This window comes from Cajanus cajan, chromosome 8 (assembly GCF_000230855.2).
Source record: "Cajanus cajan strain Asha chromosome 8, NIPB_CcT2T_4, whole genome shotgun sequence".
Taxonomy (NCBI): domain Eukaryota; kingdom Viridiplantae; phylum Streptophyta; class Magnoliopsida; order Fabales; family Fabaceae; genus Cajanus; species Cajanus cajan.
In genome coordinates this window covers 9995081-10006641 of record NC_138524.1, presented here as the reverse complement: position 1 = coordinate 10006641, position 11561 = coordinate 9995081, and the positions used below count along the sequence as shown (strand labels likewise).

Genomic DNA, 11561 nt, shown 5'->3' with positions numbered 1-11561 from the left:
TATACACACAGTTGTCTCCATTGGTAGAGTGGCCTTTTAGGTGATGTCCAAAAGCAAAACCATGAGGGTTGAGCTCAAAGCGGACAATATCTCACTAATTTGGAGACATATGTATATATGTGGTAACCTCCCGGTGCACAACACTTGGTATCCAAGTTTAGGATCTCTTGTGTCGAAAGTCTTCCTAACGGTGGGTCCATGTGGAATAGAAGCTTTTTGGGTGGTGTCCAAAAGCAAATCCGTGAGGACTTGGGCCCAAAGCGAACAATATCTCACCAATATGGAAGAGAGGCTTCCCAGTAACATGGAGGGGAGGATGAACATAAGTTTATATACACACAGTTGTCTAGGATGAATATGAGTTTATATACACACAGTTGTCTCCATTGGTAGAGAGGCCTTTTGGGTGATGGAAGAGAGGCTTCCCAGGCTTCCCAGTAACATGGAGGGGAGGATGAACATGAGTTTATATACACACAGTTGTCTTTATTGGTAGAGAGGCCTTTTGGGTGATGTCCAAAAGTAAAACCGTGAGGGTTGAGCCCAAAATAGATAATATCTCACTAATGTATAGACATGTATATATGTATATTAACCCCTTGGTGCACAATAATTCAAAACCTCAATTATGAAATATGAACTCTCACTTCACACCTCTGAACACCGTTCTTGTATCGAGATGCTTTCTTAAGCCGAAATGGCTTTTATCCCTTTCTCTCGTTTAGTGCCTACTATACATGAAACATTTTTCTTAGAATTATTAAATTGGTATAGTTTCACCTGTTACTGTCATGTATTTGCAAGACACATTAATTAGCTTTAGTTCTTGCCAAACTCCTATAGCTAATTTATGTGCAACTTCAATGACTTCGCTGTACAAAGGTCATAAACTATTTAAGACTCGAGTCATGAGATATACAAAAGCACACTTGAATCATTCTAAGTGCTTAATTATTATGTATGCTGCCTATAACTTTTTTTTTTTTTGTGTTGCAACGATATTAATGAGGTTTGTACAAACTACCCCCCTCAACCACTAAATGGACTCTAGTGAGTTAGCTGCTATATATAACTGCTGACTGTGTTATGCCTTCAATTTTCAACCAACAAAAATGCAGCCTAGAACCTCTTTTTTTATTATTATTATTAAGTGAAATTTCTAAGCTGGCCTCCTATTTATTAGTAGATCAGTGTTATATTTCACTTAATACTAAAGATAATGTTCAAAAGGATGTGTTGTAACTTGTAAGCATCTATAGAAGAAAAGAAAGAAGTAATTTACATATGTGACATTTTCCTCCTTTCAATCAACGAATGTGATTTACATATTTGACATTCTCCAAAGAAAAAAAGAACAATAAACATAATGTATTAAGAGATCATAGCAAATCAAGATACAAATACTTCTGGTCTAGGTCTATATGAAAGATTTTCTTCTCCAAGTAAAAGTGCTTTAAGAATGGCCTCACATAAGCCACTGTAGTGCACAATCAAATGGCCACCATCTGGAACTTCATGATACTGTATCCAGGGCAGCTTCCCTGTAACAAACCTCTGGATTTGAGAGGGCACTACCTTATCTTCATAGCCCTGCCAAATGTGAGCTGAAGTTCTATTTGGGGGGAATGGATTACTTAGCTTCAATGGGTCAAATTCCCAATTGCCAAATGCCACCATCCAATCACCCCTTAGAGTGTCAAAAACAACTTGTTCCCTTAATTTATCCTGTAAGTGGGAACATACCATCATCACAATTACCTCAGAAGTTTTAATATGACTCGGTTTGAATAATTTTTTCAATATAATTCATGCATAAGCTAAAATTTGTTTATATAAAAATTAATTTGTAGAAATTTTCTCATTTAACTTCTCCCAAAGCTGATTTTAATTTATGCGTAAACTAATTTTAACTTCCCATAGAAATTTGATACGTGATGTATCAAGGTACCTGCAGAAGAAACAGAGAAATGGCAGAGAAACAAAAGAAATATTGCTGAAATGAGAGTCAGGCTCCCCCAAGTCAGAGAAAGGTTCTCTTGACTCCAAATTCTTATTTCCAATTCTGACATAATCCCCCACAAATGATTCCCCAATGGCCCAATCCTATATAACAGAATCACATAACACTCCCTCTCTCTCTTCTAACCGACTCTTCAGCAAAAGACAATTAGGCTCCATATTGTTTGGTGCCTTCGGTGACAAGTCTTAAAAGGCTTGTCCCACTTAGAAGGTATATTCCTATCAAAATTTAATTTGTTTCATCTTCTGATTTTCTTCTCCAATAAGTACTTATTGAGAAATTTATCAAACAAGGACCATGTAAATTCACAAAACAGAACAAGTGAAAGAAATATGTAACTTGCCTTGGTAAGCATTGGGAAGCCAGGAATTGTCTCTAGAATATCTATATCTCTTTTGTTGAAAAATGCTGGGTTCTTTTCTATGACAGAATTTGAAGGGAGCCACTTCTGAGTCACCCACCAGTGCAACAGTTTAGGAAAATAGTTTGCAAGGGACATGGTCCACTTGATAAGTTTCCTCCTATAGTCCTCTTTTATCAATCTCTCAGGAAAGGAAGGCCATTGATAATTTATGACTGGGGCTATCATAGCTACACCTGCTAACCTGCACAAATGTTTACTTGAGGTGAAATTAACATTCCTTTTTCAACATCAAAAGGGAAAATATTTTTTATCAATTGAGAAAATCTTTTCTGTTTTGATTTTTTGTTATCACCTATAGTTACAAAAATGACACTTTTTTTTTTTTTTTACTTTTGTTTTGAAAACTGAAGATATTTTCTGAACCAAACATGTGCTTAGAAATGTGATGTCATTGTTGTAATTATTTGTGAAAATAAAAAATGAAAACAGAAAGCATTTTCTGAAACCAAACGTGTTTAAGAAATACATATTTTGAGGCTTGTTACTTGCCTGTTGGGGAGGTAGTTCAAACAACTCCAAGTAGCATATGATCCCATTGAGACTCCAATCACATAAAATTTTGACCCTATCTGTAATTGATCAGCAAGCTCTTCAATGTCAAGTGCTTCACTTTTCAGTGAGCGTTTGGGGTTTGGATCACTTTCTCCATAACCAGCACGATCATATTGCAGAATATATATACCCAGTTCATCTATTAGCTCCTGTAGAATCAGTGTCAATGTTATCTCTGGACATATTTGAATAGATACACTGCAACTTCTAGCTTATCCAAGTTTTAGAAAATGCTTCAAAACTTATAATCCATAACAATTTCCAACTTAGTGTAGGGGAAAAAAAGGCTCAATATAAAGATTAATAATCACCTATTTTGCATGACATTCCTTCGTTTCTGTTATGTTGAGGGGATTTGGTGCTCTTCTGCTAACAACTAATGGCGTCTTGACACGTGTGTTAGATGTGCAATCTCACTCATACTTTTAAAAATTGGCATGTAAAGTTAATCCATGTATCAACAAGTTATTGATTGTTAGCAGAAAGACCCCCTCAACATATCGAACACCTAAGGAACTTCCTTCTTTGTATCCAAGTATCTAATCAGAACCATTATGTCTAATGATTTGTGCATACTACATAGTATCTCTAGCATTTTGATTCTTTGAATCTATTCAACTTGTTTCCCTTACTGATTTTGAGATACTGTGCTAGTTAGATCTAAATCTATAAATCCAACATAACATGTCTACTATTCACAAATCAACACGAGCAAGATTTGTAAAGAGAGATTGAGGTTTGTGTAAAAAAATACTTGGGGTGCCAGAAAGTTCATGTCTTTGGAGCTTCCAAATCCATGTACAATGATGATGCTGTGTTTTGCTTGGTCCTTGGGGACACCCTTTTCTCTATAAGCCAGGTACCTTCCATCACTGAGTCTGACTCTTGGTGAGGCTGGAACACCATTTGGTGAGTCAGGGCGGTTTGGAGGGGGAAGTTGAGTGGCCTGGTAAAACATTCCCAGAAGACCTATGAGTAACACTATTGCTGCTCTTGAAACCATCCCTGAAGGAATAGAGGGTAGATCTAGGATGCATTTTTTTAGTACAATGATCACATAGATGTGCTGGAACAAGAAAAAGGTAAAAAGAAAAAAGGAAGTGAGAATATGCTTACCTGTCACAGACTTGTTAATCTGTGCAGAAGTTGAGGGATTTCAATCAATGGTTTGGAGATGTTTGTGTTGAATTTCCTCTGTTTTTTACTAGTAGATCTTGAGTAGTCTTATGCATCGTTGTTGGGAGGGCTAAATTTGACTGATTAAAGTGGGGTTTTGTTCATTTTGACTTTGTAAATTACAATTATACTACGAACTTTTGCAAAATTATAGATAACTCCCTGTTTTCTTCTATTATATTAATTCTCCATAATTGTTTAACATGCTAACAACATTTTTAAACATTTCATGGATTTATTAACACTCTAATTCTAATAATTGTAAAGTCTATCAATTTTGATACTTTAAATTTTGATTTTTGTATGAATTAAAAGAATATTTGACCGATAAAAATTACATTTCACAAACACAAATATTTAATTATCGTTATTTAAATAGTGTGTGAACTATATACGTATAAAAAGAATTATTAATTCTTTAATTATAAAAAAAAAAACATTAATTTGTATTGCTTATAAGATAAATTACCTTAAAAGATTTATGAATATGTTAAAAAAAGTAAAAAGTTATATGTAATCAGAACCTTAAAATTAGTAGTATAATTTACTCTAATCTTAAAAAAATTGCTTTATATAATTGAGAAAAATTGAAAGAAGATAAAGTTAAATTTAAATTAATTTTCTTTTGAACCGTTGCTTCTAAAAGAAATATATTTTTACTTTTTCCAATGAAATAAAAAAAATACATCAATATTTGTGTTTTCCCTCTCACTTAAAGCGTATCTTAAAAAGAACAAGTTGCACTATTTTAATTGCATTTTTTTATTATTAGTAAGACGTGTGAGTGACATTTTATACATATTAAATTAAATTTCACTCATAATTCAGTGATTTTCACCTGTGAATAATAAAAACTTTAATTAAAATATTGTGTTAAAAGAATGTGTTGGTTGATTCCTAGTTTTAACTTTGATGAATATTCCCTTCCTAGGTTCCATTAGATAGCAGCATCTTCGTAGCTCCTCTATTGTTAACATCCTATTGAGATTCAAACATTTCACGTTGGTTTTACAGACTGGGCCACATGTGTCTAAATTAGCTTTGTCTCGAAAACATTGTCAGATTTTTCAATAAAAGTTATTTTTCTCTCGGATAATTAAATTTGGTTTTATTCCTTTCCTTCTTACATTATCTCCTTTTGAAGAACCAGTAGACATTTAACATTTTTGGAAAGATATGTTACAATTAAGAATTTTGTATATATGACAAACTTTTCACATGTAGTAGCAGCCACCTACCATGATCCTGTGCAAATGAAAATTAAGAATTTTAATATATTATTAAAAAGTGTAAATATAAATTATATATATAGTGACACACAAAATATGTTGTTAAATCTCATTTAAAATTAACACTAAAATTATGTGTAACTATATGTTAAATAGACGTATACCTACATATATTATATTTTTAGTAATGTCACTATATGTAACATCTCTTGTAGTGATTATTTGATCGAATAATTTATTTCTTTCACTGTTGTGTTTTTTAAAAATATTATTTTTCTGTCACTATTAAGAAATTTGTCATCTGGGAATTTCAAATTGCCATACTAGATCGAATCAATTCAAGCTTCTTGTATGGATCAAATCAAACACCTTATTTTCCTTTTGAAGGTTAATTTTTAAACTATTTTAATCAATATTCTGAATATATATATTATAACTAGTAAATAAAAGTAATTCATTATACTTAACTTTTTTTTATTAAGTATTAAAATCATTAAGATGTTTCATGAAATACAATTTAAATATGATTAGATAATTTTTAATGAATAGCTGGACGTTTGTGATGTAACTTTTTATATTTTTAAATTACATTAATTTCTTTAACTTTTGAAACAAGTAGGTACTTTATTTTATAGTTCAACATATTTATTACTTAAAAAATATCTCAATCCCAGGGTCCATATCAAAGCTCAAATAATAATGACTAAGTTTTGTAGGGCCACATAAAATATCACGAATGTATCTGTGGCCATCATTGTTCCCACATTGACATCACAGTTTTTGGGTTTAAAGCAAAATATTAAGAATATTCTTTGAAAGCTTATAGGAGAAACCGCAAACAATTTCATTGGAATCCATAATTAACTCTTATCTTCTTTGGATGTGCCACTTAATTTTCCCTTCAACTCATCAAAATTTGGATTAATAGGTGTTTCAAGGAAACCTTTATGATTTTAATCTGTAGATTTTAATTTTGATATTTATACAATATTTTTTGTTTTGTTTTTCATCATTCTGAAACTTGGAATTATAGCTTTTAGTCTTACTATTATATAATCTTTATTAACAACTCATTTGTCTACTATAAAGTTAACTGATTATTCTAAATAATATACATAATATCGTATGTGATACATGTTACTTTTAAGTTTGGTTTTAATAAATTCTTTAAATAAAATATTATTTATTTATTTTAAAATAAATATCAGATACTAAAAATAATAATTATAAATTTTATAAAAATAAAAAATATTTTATAAGATAATAATCATAATTTATTCATTTTATATGACTGAAAATAATCAAATTTTATATATTAAATACAATGATAGAGTTTTTTTAAAAGTTATTCTTTGATGAAATCATTTTATTTATTATCTTTATTTATGAATTAAATCAACTGCTATGTATATTAAATATGAAAGAATATATTGAATGATAATTTTTTGGAAAGATATTATTCAATATGAGAATTTTTATAAAAAAATTAATTTTTTATTTATCATATTTATTTATAAATTTAATTTTAATATTTTAAAATAAATTAGCAATAATTAAAATATATAATCTTTTGTTGTAATATAATTTTTTTTATCTTATATCTAAAATATAATTATATGTTTTTTTGAAGCAAAAATATAATTATATGTTAAAAATATCTATTTATATAAATTTTAATTAAATATGATTTATATATTTCAATATATTATTTACTTACATATATAGTTTATTATAAATTTTAGTTATATATAATAAATATTTAATTTAAAACATATATATATATTATATATATATATATATATATTAAAATAATAATAATTTTAAATTTAAAAAGAAATATAAAATAAAATTAAACTAGATCATAATTAAAATCACATTTAACTATCTAAATTGTTTACAATAATTTTTAAGTGAGCTTCTCCTCCAATATGATATTTGTGTGCTAATACTAGAGATACGTCTTAATTTTATCACTTTTTATCAAATAAAAAATAAATTAAAAAAAGACAATTTCATTGGAACATATTTGTCTGGCAGTGTTCAAATTGTGTGACTCTTTGTTGTTGACATGTTATTGGGTCACTTGTTTGAATTGAATTGCACATCCTTCCAAATGTACGTTAACTCTAAGGTTGTGTTTGAGAAGAGAGAAATAACAATAGACCATGTGAAAAATTAAAAAATAGTGTATTTAATACATGGGAAAAAGACAGAAATATAACTATTTTAAGGTGGACTCCATCATGTAAAACTTCTCTGAAAATGAGAAGTTTGAGAAATTCTACTTTTGTAAAAATAGGGACCAGGTATATATAATATATAAATTACAATAATAAAAATTTATCTATTATTTTTAAATAATCTTTTACAAAAATAAACTTCCAACAACAACAAACACAACAATAATAAATAATCAAATAAATTATTTTTAAGTAAAATTAATTATAAGATTAAGCTTTCAATAATAATAATAATAGTAAATAAATATAACAATAACAAAAAATAAACAAAGATTAAAAAAAATAAAATATACTACTATGAGCTTACCTAATACTTTGTAGTCAATATCTTGTGTGGATAAAATTATTTTTCTATCAACACGAAATCCAACAAATAGTGTTGTCTTGGAGAATAATAGTACATTCTCCAAAAAAGCATATGAAATGTATGTGTCTCTAGTCTTCATCTCTCTATCATGGCTGAAATAAGATAAAGATTAAATATAATAAAACTAAGTCTAGCAGTCTAGTCAAATCAAACATCGTTTAAAAATGAAACAATTTGATGTAAAATTCCATTTATTTCATCATAAGTTGGATATGCACCTCTTATTCCCAATCTAGATCAAACTCTATATTTCATATATGTTGGGAAACATGTTTAGACCGTAAAGTCAACAAATGCATCTCAAGTGGCCCATTAATAAGACATGTAGAATATGAGGCATCTATTTACATAATTAAAACAAATTAGTTAATTTTAAAATTACTACAAAAAATTTAAAAATAAATAATATAATAAAAAAAATCAAAACACATAAAATATGAGACATAGCAGCAAAAAAAAATCATATATGGTGTTCAACCCAAAAATTTAAAAAATGAGAATAAACTGCAAAAATTATTATTTATAAATTATAAAATAAAAATAAAAAATAAAACACATAAACACAACAAGACCCAACAACAAAATAATTAATAAAATATTAAATCAAAATTAATCAAAAAAACTATATATAATGATATGTCCAACCATAATATTAAAAATAAAAATTAAAAATATCTACCTTTTCAAATAGCTGCAAAAATAAGACTACTGAAACAAACAAAAAAAATATTGAATATGTTGGTATCTCAAATAAGACGTGTGGAAGATGAAATATATATCTACATAGTTAAAATAAGTTAGTTAATTTTAAAATTACTACATTTTTTTTAAAATAAGTAATATAACACATAAAATATGAGACCTAGCAACAAAAAAATTTATATATGGTGTTAAACCAAAAAGAAAAATGATACCAAACTGCAAAAATTATTATTTATAAATTATAAATAAAAATAAAAAATAAAATGCATAAACACAATAAGACCCAACAATAAATTAATTAATAAAATATTAAATCAAAACTAATCAAAAAATTATATATATTGATATATTCAATAACGATATTAAAAATAAATTTTAAAAATATTTAACTTTTCAAATAGCTACAAAAATAGGACTCCTAAAATAATATATATATATATATATATATATATATATACTGATATACACAACAATAATTTTAAAAAATTAAAATTAAAAATATTTACCTTTTCAAATAACTGCAAAAATAGGATTCTTAAAACAAACACAAAAAAATATTAAATTTAAATATGTTAGTATCTCAAATAGTCACATTGAAAATTAAAATACTTACCATGGAAAAGAAAAAAAAAAGATAGAAAATTGAGAGAAGGACCAACAATGAATGAGGACGGGTGGAAAAAATATTACGCACTAAACACAAAGGAAGACAAAATCTTGAACAATAGTGAAAAGTGGGGATCTATACCCCGGTTATATAGTGTAGTAAAAAAAATTCATTGTGCATGAATGACATGTGTCACCGTTTGGTTGGATGGGAAAAGGGCAACATGCATTTGCCGTTGAATGGAACATGAGTACTAAAAAAATAACACATTGAATAGCAAAACTTCAGCTTTTAGAAGAAGAAAAAAAATAACCCGAAGCGTGTAGTTCAGTGGTAGGGGTTGATCCATGTTTAAGCAAGGTCAGGGTTTGAATTCTGTCTTGTATATGCAGTCGCGTTAAATTTTAGGGTCAGCTATCTATCTTTTGAGGTGCTTCTAACTTAGCGAGGAGATTAGTCACTTTAAAAAAAAAATAATGCCCAAATGTAGACAACTACACATTAGACATAGCCAGATGCAATACTATTATGTGAATATATTGACTCAACCAGCTTTAATTTCACTTCTTCTAAACTATTTAAAAAATAAATAAAAAGTTACGTGACAAGAGATGATGTTACTTGACTAGCAACATCCTCATTGATTATTCCATATCAATAATATGTTTAAAAACAATTCTATTTATATAAAAGTTTCCATTAAAAATCTCTTTTGAATAAAAATTCATTTTTCTATACTTCTGTGCACTTTTTTTTTTTTTCTTCTTTCTTCACTTTTTTTCTCTTTATCAAATACGTGATAAATCTAAAATTACAATTTGATTTTCTTCACCGTGATTTGCACCCACTGCTTTACATGCAAAATCAATTTAACATATAAGATTGTATTAATTTAATTTGTAGAAGAGAAATATAATTGAGTGCATTGAAAACTATATTAATTAGATATGCGTAGGGGGCTTATTAGTATTCCTTATGTATGTACAAATGCAATGTGACATGTCTCACTTTGTTTAGGAGAAATTATTATGTAGTGTTATATAACATAATTTATAATTAATTTTCATATAATATGTAAAATAAAAAATAAAATAAAAAAACTCTCGTGAATTAAAAAACTTAATATATGTTATATAGAATACTTAAAAAATCCTTAATTATCTAATAATTTTTCCTTTATTAGACGCTAACAGTTCGAATCAAGTTAGAAAGCATAAAGACTATACTTGGCCGTTTTAGGTACAAAGAATCTTATTAGGCTGTAAAAACTAATGTGCCAAGTTGGAATTTTTTCTTCTTCACATATTTCTTTATGACTATTTTTCAGTAGAAATTCAAACTTGCATGACATAGTCAAATTTCAGTGCTTGAGTACCAACTCCACTGTTGATTAGCAATGAAAAGAGCACAATTGCTAGCGAGTCTTTCTAACTATTTTTATTTATTTATATATTTTATCTATTATTAATTATAAATTTGCATTAAATCAAGAAAGACTTATTCAATAAAATGTGAGAATCACAACATTTGTGATTTTTAATAATTATAATTAATAATAAAAATATGTTAAAAAATAAGTGTAAGAGGGAGTATTATTACTTAATATTATTCATAACAAACTAAGATTCACAAGTGATAACAACTTGTATCGTTTAATCAAATGTCTATATATGTATGATATGTTTCTTGATTTAATTTTGTATGTTCAAATAATTTAGTTTTTGTTATTAGTTGTGATTTCGTATATCAAAATAAATAATATATTTATATATATACATTATATTTAAAATTATTATAAATAGATATTTTAAATATGAAAAATATATTTTAATTTTAAGATAAATAAATATATTATTTTAATTATTGATAATTTGTTTAAAACTGTTAAATTTTAATTTATAAATAAATATCATAAATTTTATTGGAAGTTAAAAAATTTCTCTAAATGCTTTTAACAAAGTATAGTCCTTAAGAATAATAATGCAAAATAGTCGTTATTGTTTAAAATTTAGGAAGTTTTTTTTATAAAATTTTAAATATTCTACTACAATTCATCGTGATTATTTTAATATGGCCATGATGGTGCCATTGGTCGATGGTAATAATAATAATTGATACTTATGAAGGACTACAATTCAAGAATATACAAGTCTTTAATTTGGCAATATTGAGCAAACAAGTATGGAGATCAACTACAAAACCTAATTCTCTAATTAGTAGATGCCTTAAAGTTGAGTACCATCC

General features: G+C 27.4%; 1 protein-coding gene across 4 annotated transcripts; it reads right to left on the bottom strand.

The window, feature by feature from the left end:
* Positions 1–1256: 1256 nt before the first annotated feature.
* LOC109798682 (uncharacterized) lies at positions 1257–4271 on the bottom strand. Of its 4 annotated transcripts, none has more exons than XM_020359034.3 (5): positions 4113–4271; positions 3751–4022; positions 2934–3145; positions 2364–2625; positions 1257–1725 (listed from the first exon to the last, which is right to left on the bottom strand). In XM_020359034.3, the coding sequence occupies exons 2-5, from the start codon at positions 3997–3999 to the stop codon at positions 1390–1392; spliced, it is 1059 nt and encodes a 352-aa protein (XP_020214623.1). In that variant the 5' UTR covers positions 4000–4022; positions 4113–4271; the 3' UTR covers positions 1257–1389. The 4 variants fall into 4 exon arrangements, with proteins under 4 accessions (XP_020214623.1, XP_020214625.1, XP_020214624.1 ...); XM_020359036.3 differs by having other exon boundaries at positions 3751–3942; positions 4113–4265; XM_020359035.3 differs by having other exon boundaries at positions 3751–4001; positions 4113–4262.
* Between the last annotated feature and the right edge of the window lie 7290 nt (positions 4272–11561).